General features: G+C 42.8%; 2 protein-coding genes across 2 annotated transcripts in view; both read right to left on the bottom strand.

The window, feature by feature from the left end:
* DHRSX (dehydrogenase/reductase X-linked) overlaps positions 1-2,508 on the bottom strand; it is a 71,288-nt gene extending 68,780 nt beyond the window's left edge. Inside the window, exon 1 of the mRNA XM_043497801.1 lies at positions 2,179-2,508. Within this exon, the coding sequence (XP_043353736.1) occupies positions 2,179-2,491 (313 nt within the window). The 5' untranslated portion in view covers positions 2,492-2,508. The remainder of the gene's footprint in view (positions 1-2,178) is intronic.
* The window catches only part of ZBED1 (zinc finger BED-type containing 1), a 78,139-nt gene that overhangs the window by 12,419 nt on the left and 47,983 nt on the right, over positions 1-17,737 (bottom strand). The gene's annotated exons all lie outside the window — the stretch shown is intronic.

The raw sequence follows: 17,737 nt of genomic DNA on the forward strand, positions 1-17,737 counted from the left end.
AAATAAATTTCCAAGTCTCTAAGGTGCCACAAGTACTCCTTTTCTTTTTGCAAATACAGACTAATATGGCTACTACTCTGAATTCAGTGAAGAAGTTCACCACTGTCAAGTACTGGAGGAGTGATTTTAGAGAGGATGTAATCAAGTGGCCAGGAGTGTGGGGGAATAAAGCCCAGTGTCCAAGTTTAGCGGAGATGGAGAAATTTACTTGTGTGGTAGAATTCAAAAGCAGGCAAGGAGAAGGTTCTAGCCTAGTAACTAGGTGAAGGACCAGGACAGAGGAAGGTATGCAGGCAAAGAAGCAGGTTCTTGCTCAGTAGGTAGGTACAGCAGAAAAAGCTACGGGGATTGGTGATTTCCTATACGTTTATCACCACATCACAAACACTGATCAATCCTCAAAACCTATGTGAGGCAGGGACCTGAGGCACAAACAGATCAAAAATCATGCCTAAAACTGGAGCAATGCGAGGAACTGAACTCAGATCTCCTGAGTCTGTCCAGCAACTTAACCAAAATGCCACTCGGGTCCAGCAGCAGAGAGGTATATGCAAGGGTGTGTGCAGGGGCCTAATGCAGCGGCCTGGAGCAAGTGCAGTAACGGGGAGACTATGCATCTAGCACGGAGCTGGACAAACTACGGCCAGTAGGACCCTTCTGCCCCTGAGCTCCTGGCCCAGGAGGCTAGTCCCCGGCCCCTCCCTGCTGTTCCCCCTCCCCTCCCCTCCAGCCTCAGCACACTGGCGCAACGCTCTGGGCGGTCAGGCAGCGCACTTGCAGAGCTGCAGCCTGACCTGGTGCTCTGGGCAGCGCGGCTGTACTGTTGCCAGCCACCGGTGCTCTGGGCAGCACGGTAAGGGGGGACTGGATAGAGGGCTGGGAGTTTGGGGATGCGGACAGGTGTCGGGGTGATCAGAGGGAAGGGAACAGGGGGTTAGATAGGGCAGGGGTCCCGGGGGGCAGTCAGGAATGAGAGGGGGGTTGGATAGGGCAGCAGGGGTGGTCAGGGGTTGTCAGGGAACGGGGGGGTTGGATGGGGCAGGAGTCCCGGGGGAGCGGTCGGGGGCAAGAAGCGAGGGGGCAGAGGGTTTGGATATGAGGCAAGGGCCGGGCCACGCCTGGCTGTTTGGGGAGTCACAACTTCCCTTTACCGGCCCTCCATACAATTTTGGAAACCCCCCCAGTGTGGCCCTCAGACCAAAAAGGAGTCCCAGGGGGGCTGGGATGAGGCAGGAGTCAGGAATATGGGGGGGGGGGGGTAGATGGGGCAGCGGGGGGGCAGTCAGGCGTGGGAGGTCCGGGGACGATCAGGGGACAGGGAGCAATGGGCGGCGGATGGGGCAGGAGTCCCAGGGGGCCGTCAGGGAACAGGGAGGGTCGGATGGGGCAGGAGCCCCAGGAGAGCCGTCAGGAGACGAGAAGCGGGGGCAGGGGAGTTGGATAGAGGGCGGGGGCCGGGCCACGCCTGGCTGTTTGGGGAACCGGCCCTCCATCCAATTTTGGAAACGCGATGCGGCCTCTCAGGCCAAAAGGTTTGCTCGCCCCTGGTCTAGCACGGGAACGGGTGCAGTTAAAGCAGCAAGGGGGCGTGTGCCGGTGCTTCCCCAGTAGCTGGGTATGGCAGCAGTCGCCTAGGGAAGGGGAACGGGCCGGCTCAAGCCCACGAACCGCCTGCAAGGCCAGCAGGGGAAAGGGCCCAGCGGCCCGGCGCGCGCGGAGGGCGCCAGCGCAGCGGCCCGAGGGGAGGCTGGAGCGCGCAGCTCCGTGGCCCGGCGCAGCAGCGGCGTGTGCGGCGCACGGGGGAGGAGCGCCAGCGCCAGGGCCAGGCCCTGTGGTACCGCAGCCCTGCCAGGGAGGGGAGCCCCCTGTGCGGCCAGAGGGCAGGCTGCGCCCCGCCTCCGCGCCCACGCAGCAGCCGAAGCCCGGGGGCGCGGCCGCCCCTCGCGGGGCGCAGGGGCCGAGGCCGCGGCACACGCCCCAGCCCCCCGCGGGGACAGTGGGGCCCGGGTGGGGGAGGCAGGGAAGGCTGCAAAGGGAGAGCGGCCGCCCGCTTCCTGCTCTCCCCCGGCCCCGTTAGGAGAGCGGGCTCGGTGCCCGGGGCCCCGGCGGACCCCCAGGCGGGCTGCGCCCGGTGCCGCTGCACGGGGCAGCAGCGGGCGCGGGGCGCGATGCTCTCACCTGGCGCGGGGGCCCCGCCGGGGCGGAGGCGGCGCAGCAGCTGGTGCAGGGCGACGGCGAGGCCGATGCAATAGAGCCGCAGCGCGGGCAGCGCCCGAGACAATAGCGACATGGCTGCCTCCCGCCCCTCGGCGCGGGGACGAGGCCCCGGCGCGCCTCTGTGTGTGTGTGTGTGTGTGTGCGCGTGTGTGTGCGCTCCGGGGCTGGGTGGACGCGGCGCTGCTGCTGCAGAGCCCACACCCAGCGGAAGGGAAAGCGCCGCCGCTGTCAAAGGCGGCACGGCCCGGACGCTCTGCCGCTCGCTTCTGGGCATGTGCGCGGCCACCCCGCGTGAGGGCGGGGGAAGGGGAGAGCGGCCCCTGAGCCCAGGGGCGCCCTAGGCGCCGAGCGGGCGGGGCTGTGTTGGGGGAGACGATGGCACTTGAGCTGGGGAGAGATGCAGCCAGGGAGGCGGGAGGTGCAGGGGCCAGCTAGCCGGGGCCCGCTTGTTTTTGAATGTGCCGAGGAGTCAGGCTGGAGAACGGAGCAGCCGGAAAGTAATGGGGCCCCGTGGGTGCCTCCTGAAAGGGAGCTCTGATCCTGGGCCCCCAGCCATGAAAATGCGGCCAGAGTCGGCTGCCCTTACATTATAAACTGTGCGCAGACTGGAAAGCAGACATACATTTTTAACAGCAAGGGTAATAACCCCTGGGATCAAAATTAAGAAGAGTTGTGGTGGAGTCTCCATCATGGGCAATTTTTAAACCAAGATTGGATTAAAAAAACCCAACGTGCTCTAGGAATTATTTTGGGAAAGTTCCAAGACCTGTGGTACACAGGGTGTCAGACCAGGTGATCACAGTGGGTCCCTTCCCCAGTGAAACTGAACAATGCTGCCCCCGTTGCCTTATCCACACCTCCCCCTCTGCCCCTTCCTTTCTGCCTCTCTTTGTGACCTTATGTTCCATCATGACATATTATAAAGTTGGAGTTTATGATCTTATACATCATACTCATGAAAACAAGATTGTCAAGGATTTCCAGGATGCTCTAGTCCAAGGGCTCTTAAGACAAATTTTTTGATGGCTCAGAGTGTGGCCACCAACTCTTGCTGGTGGCTGTTCTCACACTTTTCCCTAAATACATAATTAGCTTTAGGAAAAACAAATAAATATGCAGCGACATAAACATGTCCAAATCATTGTAATCTATTTATTGTTAGCTAGTAAGCCTGTTGTGAAAAGTAAAGGAGTACTTGTGGCACCTTAGGGGCTAACAAATTTATTTGAGCATAAACTTTCATGAGCTACAGCTCACTTCATCGGATGCATTCAGTGGAAAATACAGTGGGGAGATTTATATACACAGAGAACATGAAACAATGGTTTTATCATACACACTGTAAAGAGAGTGATCACTTAAGATGAGCTATTACCAGCGGGGGAGGAAGAAAACCTTTTGTGGTGATAATCAAGGTGGGCCATTTCCAGCAGTTGACAAGAACATCTGAGGAACAGTGGGCGGGGTGGGGGGGGATAACATGGGGAAATAGTTTTACTTTGTGTAATGACCCATCCACTCCCAGTCTCTATTCAAGCCTAATTTAATTGTATCCAGTTTGCAAATTAATTCCAATTCAGCAGTCTCTCGTTGGAGTCTGTTTTTGAAGTTTTTTTGTTGAAGTATTGCCACTCTCAGGTCTGTATTCGAGTGACCAGAGAGATTGAAGTGTTCTCCAACTGGTTTTTGAATGTTATAATTCTTGACGTCTGATTTGTGTCCATTTATTCTTTTACGTAAAAAACCTGAGCTTTTATTGGCTATTCTTCAACAAAAAAACTTCAAAAACAGACGCCAATGAGAGACTGCTGAATTGGAATTAATTTGCAAACTGGATACAATTAACTTAGGCTTGAATAGAGACTGGGAGTGGATGGGTCATTACACAAAGTAAAACTATTTCCCCAGGTTTATCTCTTCCACTCCCCCCACACACACACTGTTCCTCAGACATTCTTGTCAACTGCTGGAAATGGCCCACCTTGATTATCACTACAAAAGTCCCCCCACCAGCTTTCCTGCTGATAAGTGATCTTAAGTGATCACTCTGGTTACAGTGTGTATGGTAACACCCATTGTTTCATGTTCTTTATATATATAAATCTCCCCACTGTATTTTCCACTGAATGCATCCGATGAAGTGAGCTGTAGCTCACGAACGCTTATGCTCAAATAAATTTATTAGTCTCTAAGGTGCCACAAGTACTCCTTTTCTTTTTGCAAATAAAGACTAACACGGCTGCTACTCTGAAACCTGTTGTTGTGAAAAGTGACATTAACAAACATGAAAGTATCGCTTTTCACAGCAGACTTACTCAGCCCTGCCAAGCCTGGGGACAAATTAAGCCCTGGATGGGGGGGACAGGGGGAGGCAGCAGGGGCAATGGGAGTTGGTGGGTGGGGCTCTGAGAGAGGCAGTGGGGGGCTGAAGCCTTGAGCCCTGTGGCCAGAGCCTGGGGCCTGCCGCCACACAGCCAGAGCTGGAGCCCAAAGCCCCTCAGCCAGAACTCCCACCCCACCACCCCAGAGATGAGACCCAAAGCCTGAGCCCCCTGCGAAAATGGGGAACTCACTGGCTGCCTGCTCCTCCAGTGTTCTGCCCCAAGTGTCTCCAGAGCGGGACAGAGCCCAACTCCTGCTGGGGGTCCCAGCCATCAACACCAAGGCAGTGCATCCAGGAACTACAGGCAGGGGGAGGAGCACTATTTAACCACCCACCTCCACCCCAGCCCAGGAGGTTGTGGGCGCAAGAAAAGCCCCAGGTGATCACATATGCCCACGGTGGCCAGCATTTGAGAAACACTGACCTAGTCCAGCTAAAAGGATTTTGGCAGCTGCTCTTTGATGGGATTAGAAAGCTCAGGGGCCCAGAGTCAGGGAGTCCAGAGATGGGGAGGTTACAGTAATCAAGACAGAAAATGAAGAATGTCTGGACAAGAAGTCCTGCTGTGTGGACAGAAAGAAGAGGCCCATTGTAGAAATGCTTTGGAGGAAGAAGTGGCAAGAACTGAACGCAGTCTGGCTTTGTAGGATAAGGTACAGGGAAGTGTCAAACATGATTTTCGCATTACAGGTCTCAATTACACAGAGCATAGCAGTGTTGTCAGCAGTGACAGAGTAAAGAAAGTAGAGAATATTTGGGAGAAAAGAACAGGAGTTAAGTTTTTGCCATGTTAAATTTAACATCAGTTCTGCTCCCAATCTCACCTAATGGAATTTCTGTAAATTACGTAAGCCGAAGGGCAACATCAGTGACTCAGCCACAAGAAGAAAAGGAGTACTTGTGGCACCTTAGAGACTAACAAATTTATTTGAGCATAAGCTTTCGTGAGCTACAGCTCACTTTATCAGATGCATGCAGTGGAAAATACAGTGGGGAGATTTATATACACAGAGAACATGAAACAATGGGTGTTACCTACACACTGTAACAAGAGTGATCAGGTAAGGTGAGCTATTACCAGCAGGAGAGTAGGCTGGGGGGGACATTTTGTAGTGATAATCAAGGTGGGCCATTTCCAGCAGTTGACAAGAACGTGTGAGGAGCAGTAGGGGGGGGGATAAACATGGGGAAATAGTTTTATTTTGTGTAATGTCCTGTCCACTCCCAGTCTTTACTGTCTCTACGTAAAAGAATAAATGGACACAAATCAGACGTCAAGAATTATAACATTCAAAAACCAGTCGGAGAACACTTCAATCTCTTTAGTCACTTGATTACAGACCTGAGAGTGGCTATCCTTCAACAAAAAAACTTCAAAAACAGACTCCAACGAGAGACAGCTGAATTGGAATTAATTTGCAAACTGGATACAATTAAATTAGGCTTGAATAAAGACTGGGAGTGGATGGGTCATTACACAAAGTAAAACTATTTCTCCTTGTTTATTTCCCCTCCTACTCTTCTTGTAAAGTGCTGGAAATGGCCCACCTTGATTATCACTACAAAAGGTTCCCCCCATCCCCGCTCTCCTGCTGGTAACAGCTCATCTTACCTGATCACTCTTGTTACAGTGTGTAGGTAACACCCATTGTTTCATGTTCTCTGTGTATATAAATCTCCCCACTGTATTTTCCACTGCATGCATCTGATGAAGTGAGCTGTAGCTCACAAAAGCTTATGCTCAAATAAATGTGTTAGTCTCTAAAGTGCCACAAGTCCTCCTTTTCCTTTTGTGGATACAGACTAACACGGCTGCTACTCTGAAATCAGTAACAAGAGTTCTCTGTATCTGAACTAGGACCTTTTTTTGAATCAATCCAATGATGCCATCTGTTTTTTTTGTATACAGTGTCCATCACTGTGGAACCTACTGTAAATATCTACCTGGTAGAATGAATGCCCATAGCCTTTGCTAAGATAAACCAACATCTTCATGACAAATCTGCCACGCATTAAGAGTTTACCAAGTTATCTCCCTAGTTTCCAACTCTGAGACAAAAGTTAGTGGCTTTGGCCCAATAAAACAAGCATTGGTCATTTCAGGCAAAATTTGTGTCATCTTGGATACCAGACACCCTTGAATTATCTTTCTTACTGGGAAGCCCAAGTAGTCACATAAATATGTTAATTTAGTTTGCCTTCTAATTTGAGTACCACATAACTTTGAATCACTACCCATAAGTTTCTGCCACAACAGATGACTACATTTCATTGCAGCCATGTGACCAGAATTCTCAATATGATGACATTTCGTAGAAGCAAGCTACAAGTTGTCCTCAGTTTTCAATTTTAAATCTCCAATTAATTTTTTTATATGATCATCACTTGAGACAGAACAGCAAGGCCTATGTTCCTATGCTTCTAAGTTCCAGAAAGCAGCTAATCAGAAGTCTTAAATTCATCATAAATAATAATTAGGGCTGTCAAGCAATGAAAAAATTAATTGCAATTAATCATGCAATAAAAAATTAATCGTGATTATTCGCACTGTTAATAGAATACCATTTATTTAAATAGTTTTGGATGTTTTCTACATTTTCAGATATATTGATTTCAATTACAACACAGAATACAAAGTGTACAGTGCTCACTTTATATTTATTTTTGATTACCAATATTTGCACTGTAAAAAATAAAAGAACAGTATTTTTCAATGTACCTAATACAAGTACTGTAGTGCAATCTCTTTATCATGAAAGTTGAACTTACAAATGTAGAATTATGTACAACAAATAACTATTCAAAAATAAAACAATGTAAAACTTTAGAGCATACAAGTCTACTGAGTCCTATTGCTTGTTCAGCTAATTGCTCAAATTAAACAAAAACAAATTAAACAAAAACAAACAAGGTTTTATATTTGCAGGAGATAATGCTGCCCACTTCTTGTTCACAATGTCACCTGAAAGTGAGAACAGGAATTCGCGTGGCACTGTTGTAGCCAGCATCACAAGATATTTACGTGCCAGATGCACTAAAGATTCATATGTCCCTTCATGCTTCAACGATCATTCCAGAGGCCATATGTCCATGCTGATGACAGTTTCTGCTCAATAACAATCCAAAGCAGTGCAGACCAATGCCTGTTCATTTTCATCCTCTGAGTCAGATGCCACCAGCAGAAGGTTCATTTTCTTTCTTCATGGTTCGAGTTCTGTAGTTTCCGCATCGGAGGGTTGCTCTTTTCAGACTTCGGAAAGCATGCTCCACAACTCGTCCCTCTCAAATTTTAAAGGCACTTCAGATTCTTAAACCTTGGGTCAAGTGCTGTAGTTATCTTTAGAAATCTCACATTGGTACCTTCTTTGTGTTTTGTCAAATCTGCAGCAAAAGTGTTCTTAAAACGAACAACGTGTGCTGAATCATCATCCAAGACTACTATAACATGAAATATGTGGCAGAATGCAGATAAAACACAGCCGGAGACATACAGTTCTCCCCCGAGTTCAGTCACAAATTTATTTAATGCATTTTTTTTTAACGAGAGTCATCAGCATGGAAGCATGTCGTCTGGAATGGTGGGCGAAGCATGAAGGGGCATATGAATGTTTAGCGTATCTGGCATGTAAATACCTTGCAATGCCGGCTACAAAAGTCTCAGGTGAACACCTGTTCTCACTTTCTGGTGATGTAAATAAGAAGTGGGCAGCATTATCTCCCATAAATTTAAACAAACTTGTTTGTCTTAGTGATTGGCTGAACAAGAAATAGGACTGAATGGATTTGTAGGCTCTAAAGTTTTGCATTGTTTTGTTTTTGTGTGTAGTTATGTAAAAAAAAATTGACATTTGTAAGTTGCACTTTCACGATAAAGAGATTGCGCTACAATACTTGTATGAGGTGAATTGAAAAATACTATTTCTTTTTTTTATCATTTTTACAGTGCAAATATTTGTAATAAAAAATAATTACATAAAGTGAGCAGTGTACACTTTGTATTCTGTGTGTAATAGAAATCAATATATTTGAAAATGTAGAAAAACATCCAAAAATATTTTACAAATTTCAATTGGTATTCTATTGTTTAATAGTGCAATTAAAACTGCATTTAATCATGATTATTTTTTTAAATCACAGTTAATTTGTGTGATTAATCAACAGCCCTAATAATAATAATTAGCATTTTCATCCACAGATCTCAAGTTGCTTTAGAAATATAGGTGTCATTCCCAGTTTACATAACAAGTCATTATGACATGAGGAATTAAGATCGCAATAATTTCAATAGAGGTAGACTTTAACAGTATATTTAACTAAGAAGTCTGTTAATATTTTTTCCTTTCTTGTTTTTTCTTTTAAGAAAGAGCTCTTGGAGTCATCATGGATAGCTCTCTGAAAACATGTGCTTAATATGCAGCGGCAGTCAAAAAAACTATCAAAATGTTAAGAACTATTAAGAAAGGGATAGACAATAAGACAAAATATCATAATGCCATTATATAAATCCATGTTACACCAATACCTTAAATACTGCATTCAGTTCTGGTCTCCCCATCTCAAAAAAAGATCTCTTGAAATCAGAAAAAAGTACAGAAAAGGGCAACAAAAATGGTTAGGGATATGGAACAGCTTCCATATGAGTGGAGATTAAGAAGACTGAGATTGTTCAGTTTAGAAAAGAGACAACTAAGGACTTGTGTACACTTATAGGGCTGCAGCGGTGCAGCTGCAGTACTTAGTGAAGACGCTGCTTACTCCTTTTGGTGTAGGTACTCCTTCTCCCAAAGATGTGGTAGCTATGACAACAGGATAAGCCCTCATGTCGACATAGCATTGTCTACATCGGGAGTTAGGTCAATATAACTGCATCGCTCAGGGGTGACGTAGTTATACCAACATAAGTTTGTAGTATGGACCAGGGCTAAGGAGGGATATGACAGAGGTCTATAAAATCATGAATCATATGGAGAAAGTGAATAAGGAAATATTATGTACTCCTTCACATAACGCAAGAAACAAGGGTTACCCAATGGAATGAATAGGCAGCAAGTTTAAAACAAACATAAGAAAATACTTCTTCATACAACACACAGTTAACCTGTGGAACTCTTTGCCACAGGATGTTGTAAAGGCCAAAAGTTTAACTGGGTTCAAAAATAATTAGATAAATTCATAGAAGTTAAGTCCATCTGACTGCCAGAAGCTGGGATTGGACAATACGGTATGGACCACTCAAATTTAGGGGATTATAGATTGGTATGCTTTTCACCTGGAAATTGTCTGAAATGATCATTTAAAACAGAATAATGAAATATGAAAGGTATTAACAACTTGAACTGAGCAAATAATAGATTTTTTGGTTCGTGGCTGAACGAAAAAATCCACAAAAAAATTTATTTCAATTTGACCCAAAACAAATTTTTTAATGTTTTTTCTGCCAATATGAAAAAGTGGGAATTTTTTTTATTTATTTATTAAATGTATTTATTTATGTTTCATTTTGTTTCATTTAGTTTTCAGGTGTCTTTTATCGTTTTTTGTTTGTTTCTTTCTTTAAAGAAATCTAACTAAATTTCTAAATGAAATGTCATTTTGAAATGAAAGGTCAAAATATTTTGTTTTGAAAATGTTCAAACAAAACACACAGGGCTTTTTTGGGAAAAAAAATCATTTTTTCCATTCAAACCTATATGCAGAATTCACAAATAGTTTTGGTTGACTGGAAACCACATTTTTCAGTGAGTAAACTATTTGTCCGAAAAATTTTGGACAGCTGTACTAACCAGCACCATTTCAGCAAAGGAAAATCATGGCTCATTAATCTCTTAGAATTCTTTGAATGTGTCAGAAAAGCAGTGGATAAAGGAGAACCAGTCAACATAATTTATTTATACTTCTCTGAGTCCTTTGATGGGGTCCCGCATAAGGCACTACTGAAGAAACTAAGTAGTCATGCATGACAGGCAAAATATTCTCATAGATCAAAAACTGCCTAGAAGACGGGGTTAAATGGTCAATTTTCATAATGGCTAAAAGTTAACAGTGGTATGAATACCTCTAAGTTTTGTACTAAGTCCTATATTGTTAATATATTAATGCCTGAAAAGCCAAGTGACTAGTGAGATAGCAAAATTTGCATATGACAAAGTTATTTAGATTAATATAAGTAATGTATGCCCTGTACAGTGGAAGACTGAGGAACTTCAGAGAGACCTAAACAAGCTAGGTGAATACGAAACATGATGGCAAATGAAATTCCATGTTGATTAACTCAAAGTCATGCACTTTGGAGGGAAAAATTTAAACCATTCATATACCTTACAGAGTTCTATATTAACTATATAAACTCAGTGACGCTGGACAGCTCAGTGAATATTTCTGCCAATTATGTGCAGCTGTGGTCATAAAAGCTAACATATGGAATGTGATGGTGAATAATACAAAGAATATTATAATGCCTTTATATAAATCAGTGGGGTACCCTCATCAGTAATACATTCACCCCTTATGCCAAAGGACACTGTGGGATTAGAACAGGTTCAGAGAAAAGCCAATAGGATTATCAAGGGCTTGGAAGAACTCTCATATTAAGAGAGATTGAAAAGAAGAGACCAATAAGACTGAGGGTACCAAATAAAAATATGTAAATGTAATGACTGATCAAGGGAAGGTAGATTTCCTCTCTCATAATAATATAAGGACAAGCAGACATTTGAAAGTTAGGAAGTTCCAAACCAATACAAGGAAATACTTTTTCACACAATGTGTAATTAGATGTGGAACTCACTGCCAATGGAAGTTGTTGAGGCCAAGAATATAACAAGATTTAAGGGTTGGATTTTTTTTTAATATCAAGAATATCCACTTTTATCAATATTAACAATAACAAAAATATTTGTAAGAGATATTAAATCTCATGCTTCAGAGTTTAAGCTAACCAATAACTATTAGAGATCAGAATGAGATCTAATGTGGGTTGATATGGGAAAAATTCCCCAGACTCCTTCAGACTCTAATTTGTGTTCCTAGCTTCCATTTCAAATAAGCAGGAGTCACTTCACCAATTGAAAGCTGTAAGTAACTTACCATTAAGTTAAGGTAAGTTGTGTTGTAGATCACATAATCAGAGCTGAGAGTAAAATGAGGTATGGCCATAAAGCATTCCTGGGCTGAGCATGCCCAGTAGAATGTAGGTTACTAAATGAGGTATGGCTAAGGAGTAGATTAGATCTGGAGCGTAGGCAATAAAGTTGGATGAGGTAATCATGGCTCTGAGGTAAAAAGAATGGCAGTGAGCATGTGCAGAATGAGGTAATGCTTCAAATGAGCATGCACGATACAAAGAGAGAGAGAGATCAAACAGCTCCTCACTGGACTGGTTTGAGGCTGCTTTTTCTGGTAGTAATGATCCTGTGTGGTAAACTGGAAGGAAGTATGCTGAGCATGCTGGAGAGCATGCTCAATAGAGGTCTGATAGTATAAAAGGCAGAAAGTCAGCATATGCTTTTCAGTTAGGAGCCAGCAAGAACTGCATGAGATAGAGGGAGTTCCAAGAGGACAGAAGAAGCGTACAGCTGCTGAAGAGATCTGACCAAGCTGATAGCTGAAGAAGCAACAGTAACAGCAGCAGCAGACCTGAAGAAGCAGCAACGGCAATGGCAGTGACTAAGTGGCAGCAACAGGAGGAGTCTTCTCACAAAGGCAAAGTCAACGGACAGAGTAAGCAAGCCTGCCAGTTATTATTTAATTATAATATTAATATAGGATAGTGCAGTATAGCATTAGTATGTGTATCTATGTGATTATAAGTGTGTTAATGTTAATTGTAATTTACTTATGTGAAACTTAAAGTACAATTTAAGAACTCCTGTTAGCCATCTGTTACAGACTGGCCATCTGTGACAGAGTGCACACACTTAAAATCATTTAAACTGTATGCTATTGCGGTTTGAATGCTCTTTAACTTGCAATAAGGGATTTGTGCCTGATTCATGTTTTTAGATGATGTTGTATTAGGAATTATTAGTTACGTTTATAAAAAGATACTTTGTTTTTGGGAAAAATATTGCCTGTGTCAATCATTTTATTGGAAGGTTATATCTGTGTCCTTCAAGTGTTTCCTTAACTACCCTGGAGACCCATGCTTCAGGAAAGACAGATTAAGGGGGCAATAGGCAGGTTATTTTAGGGGGCCCCCAAAAGCCTATTTTTGGGGATAACAGGGTGGCAGATTATCCCACAACTCCCTACTGGAGAGTTCTTACACCTTCCTCTGAAGCATATGGTACTGGTCACTTGAGAGACAGTATACTAGACAAGATAGATCTTGGGTCTGATCCAGACTAGCAATTCCTATGTTCCATGCTTTGATCTACAGCAGCACACACATATTTAAATACATTTTTAAAATTCATCAGAGTTTCCCCTCACTGCATAACTTAGTTAAAACTGAAACAATAAATGAGCTTGACCAATTCTTAGCCTGTTTTGTGGGTCAGCACCTTGGTATGACTTGTACTTATAATCAGAGAGTCATACTCAAGTATTTCCAAGTCAAGTATATTTCATGTGGGTATTTTGGTATTTTTCACACCACAGTAGGATGTTACAGAGAAAAGTCATGTCCACTTGGATGTTAAATTGAAGGAGGTCGGGGAAGTGAAATCTGTACACTTTAGAGTCTAGTTAAACTTTTTTTTTTCCACTTGTGGAAGTAACAATACAGTAATAGAGAGACAAGGTGGGTGAAGCAGTATCTTTACCAACTTCTGTTGATGAAAGAGACAAGTTTTTGACTTACACAGAGCTCTTCTTGGTCTGGGAAAGGTACTCAAGAGTGTCACAGCTAAATAAAAGGTGGAACAGATTGTTTAGCATAAGTAGTTAACACATAGTCTAAGGGACCCTCCTAGGGGAAGTAGGCCATTAACACCACTGCAGGAATAAGACAAAAAAGGGGGATTAGTGGGTTACAGATTGTTGTAATAAAACATAAATCCAGTATTTTTATTAAGACCATGATTTTTAGTGTCTAGCAAAGTTATGAATTTAAGCTTCCAGACTCATCTTTTGAAAGTGTTGTATAGGTTTCCTTTGAGGATGAGGACTGAGAGCTCAGATAGGGAGTGATCATTTTGTGGAAGGTGTTCACCTGCAGGTAATATGGTGTTTTTGTCTTTTATCATTTTCCTGTGACAGTTCATTTGAGAGCATAGTGATCATCTAGTTTCACCCATATAGTTCTTATTGGAGCATTCAATGCACTGGATGAAGTACACCACATGTCGTGATAGACATGGGTAAGACCCCTGAATCTTGAAAGGTGTGTTGGGTGTCATAAATATAAAGGGAAGGGTAAACACCTTTAAATCCCTCCTGGGCAGAGGAAAAACCCTTTCACCTGTAAAGGATTAAGAAGCTAAGACAACCTCGCTGGCACCTGACCAAAATGACCAATGAGGAGACAAGAAACTTTCAAAGCGGGGGGGGGGGGAGAAAACAAAGGGTTCTCTCTGTCTATGTTGTCTTTTGCTGGGACCAGAGCAGGAATGCAGGTCAGAACTCTTGGAAAGGGCTAATAAGCAATCTAGTTAGATATGCGTTTGATTCTGTTTTGTTTAAATGGCTGATAAAGTAAGTTGTGCTGAATGGAATGTATATTCCTGTTTTTGTGTCTTTTTGTAACTTAAGGTTATGCCTAGAGGGATTCTCTATGTTTTGAATCTGATTACCCTATAAGGTATTTACCATCCTGATTTTTCTTTAATGAAAATTCTTCTTTTAAGAACCTGATTGCTTTTTCATTGTTCTTAAGATCCAAGGGTTTGGGTCCGTGTTTACCTATGCAAATTGGTGAGGATTTTTATCAAGCCTTCCCCAGGAAAGGGGGTGTAGGGCTTGGGGGGATTTTGGGGGAAAAGACATTTCCAAGTGGGCTCTTTCCCTGTTATTTTTGTTAGACGCTTGATGGTGGCAGCAATAAGGTCCAGGGACAAAAGATAAAATAGTTTGTACCTTGGGGAAGTTTTAACCTAAGCTGGTAAAAATAAGCTTAGGGGGTTTTCATGCAGGTCCCCACATCTGTACCCTAGAGTTCAGAGTGGGAAAGGAACCTTGACAGGTGTGTTGGGCAGGCCGTGTTGATCACTGTAGCAGTGGCGATACGTCTTCATGTTTTGTATCTGTCGGTCTGGCAGGGTCTGGTGCTGCTTTGATCTGGTGTGTCTTGGTCTGTGGGGAGCTTGCTTCTAATAATGAGCTTTGTGAGACTGGGGGTTATTTGAAGGCCAGAAGAAGCGATTCAGGAAAGATTTCTTTCAGGAGGGGGTCCCCATTAAGTATGAGTTGTAATTGTTTAATGATACCCCATATGGGTTCCAGTGTGGGATTGTAGGTGACAACTCGAAAGCTGTCTCTTTCACCAACAGAAGTTGGTCCAATAAAAGATATTACCTCTTCTACCTTGTCTTTCTAATATCCTGGGACCAACACAGCAAATACTGCAAAATACAGTAATCAGGCATACAAGAAAAACAGGAGATCAGCATTTTTAGAGGAGCAGTGAGAGTATGACACAAACCCTATTAAACTCTTCCATAATGAGCCTCAAAAATAGAGAATGAATGAGCAACATAAAAGGAATTTAACAGGTATTCCCACCCTAATTTCCATATATTGTAGAGTTGCAAAATTTTAATTTTTAATTTTTAGTCTGGACAGCATTATGCTGTCAATGTGTAAATTTGTTTTGACCCCATTCTTTTTTCATTAAAATGAGTTAGGTTGTGCTATAGTCACTTTCCATTTAGGTCCTAGATAAATCTGCTTTGAAGTGTACTCAGGGGATGGAGAAAGCATCTTCTGGTTTGGGTTTGTGGGATAAAGTGTTCTGCAGTGGTAAAGAAGCTTATCTAGTAAAAAAAAAAAAAAACCTTTTTCCAAAATAGCAAACAGTGAATCATTGTAGGATTGCTCATTTGCAAATCTCTAGACTAAATGGCCTACTTTTAAAAAAATGGAACTTTACTTAGAGTTATTGTTTAATGTGGACTAAGGCCTTTTTCAATATGAAAACTGCTTGTTATAAAACAGACTGTACTTTTAATATTGAACGCTTTTTAGTCATATGCACTGCCTGTGCTTAGTTTTTATAATATTTTTAATATGACATGTCAATGCTTAAAAAAAAAATACACAGCAACACTAAAAACTATGACAGGTTTCAGAGTAGTGTAATTAACTTTGCTATCTGCTATTCAGCTGCTTGAGGGTTAGCATCATCAAATTAAAAGTCACTAAATTTAACTGCTTGATATTGATGTACACCCCTCTGAAACCAAGGAAATGGTATAGTATCTTTAACTTGCCATTTTCTGCCTGGGCCTGTCAGTTGCTATACGCTGCCTATTAGGTGCTGAGGGCCCTCCATTCCCAGTGCAGCCCACGGGAACTGAAGGTATTAAGAACAGATCAGGTTCACCGCCCTATTATATATTATATGGGCTTGTAGCTTCAGATTTAAAACAAACAATGATCTTTCATTCTACAATATCTAAACATAGTGGAATACGATCATGACATTGGATCAGAATTAAACTTTTGTCTTTTAATTGCTTTTGTAATTAAATAAACATAAGCAGTAATACAGGTGTAATATTTAATTGCCAATTTCATCACTGCACCTTTGAAAAAAATAAAGACACATATCACATACTTTAACTTCGATTCAGAAGTCTTTAAGGATCTTAAAGAATCATGTTCTAGCAATAGTCCTGGTTTACTGCCACTTTTCTCCAGTGTTTGCAGCCATTCTCTTTGAGTCTATACAGTGAACTGAATATTCTTCAATTATTTGTACTGCAGATATTTGAAAGGTCAAATTATATGCTCTGAACACTTCTTGGTTCCTCACAGTCAAGTGTCAGAGGGAAGACATTCAAGGTCTGAGTCTTGCTGAAGCTTCTTTGCTGCTGATTTTAAGACTCTTTGGCACTGTGATCACATTATGATTTCACTTTATACTGACAGAAGTAGCATGACAAATGAAAAGACAGACAGTGTTCAGAGAGACCTACTTCTCCCTGAGGCCAGGAAACAAGCTACAGATTCTCAGATTTCTTTCTTTACCACTATCATGTCATGTGATTTTTGGCTGGCCGGCCTCCTCTCTCCTCTTGGTTGCCCATGGGTTTTACAGTTAAATTTTTTAATCCAGGCATTCTTATTCTATTCATTCATCCCTCAGTCTTATGTTTTTGCACAGTTGTTTTACATTTAGTTTATTGATGGAAAAATATAGTAGGCCCCAGTTCCAAATCACTAGCTATGTAATCCAGAACACAACCAAGTTATATAACAGGACAATAATTCATTTATTAAAGTAATGGGACCTCAAGTTAAGACTTAACTCAAAATTCAATGTCTAGATAATCTTCTTAGAGAACTGGCAGTCAGATATGATCAGGAGAATGGGGAATCAACTGATTGTATTCAGATGGAGAGAAACAGGGATTAGGAGAGTCCGAAGGAAAGGAAGATGAGATTGGCAGGAATGGAGAAAAAGCTGACTTTTCTGGGGAGAAGAGAAGTGACAATGAAGAGACAATCACAAACTTGAAAAAGGCTTTGAAATATTTTGGAACTTGTTTGAAATGAGCCACCAAATTTTAGAAGGCCTGTCCATCTCTGCATCTACATACTTTGCACCAGCTACTATGAGATACTACAGTAAACAATGAACTGGTGTCTGGGATAAATCTGGAACCAAGCCTGGAGGCACTAAAATACACAGTGATTGTACTGGAAAGATGCTGCAAAGACCTTTGGGGTAAGTTTGTTGTCTTTAGTGTGTGTGTTTGTGTTTGTGCTGTGCTTGTTGCTTGACTGAAATATACCATGTGGACTGTTTGTTTGGGAGACCCTGTGCTGAGCCTAGCGGCCAGCTAGGCAAGGCTGAGAGCTTCTTAACAAGGCTCTGATCCCTAAGCCCTTTAGAAGCCATCAATCCTTAACCAGGGGGTGGGGCTACTCAGGAAGACCAGGGTTTTAAAAAGCCGGCTCCTAAGCGACCAGAGCAACTAGTGAACAGGAGCAGCTAATGGGAGTTTTGTGAAGGAGTTGTGAGGGGAAGTATAAGAG

Source organism: Dermochelys coriacea, chromosome 1 (genome assembly GCF_009764565.3).
Source record: "Dermochelys coriacea isolate rDerCor1 chromosome 1, rDerCor1.pri.v4, whole genome shotgun sequence".
In the NCBI taxonomy this organism is placed as follows: Eukaryota; Metazoa; Chordata; order Testudines; family Dermochelyidae; genus Dermochelys; species Dermochelys coriacea.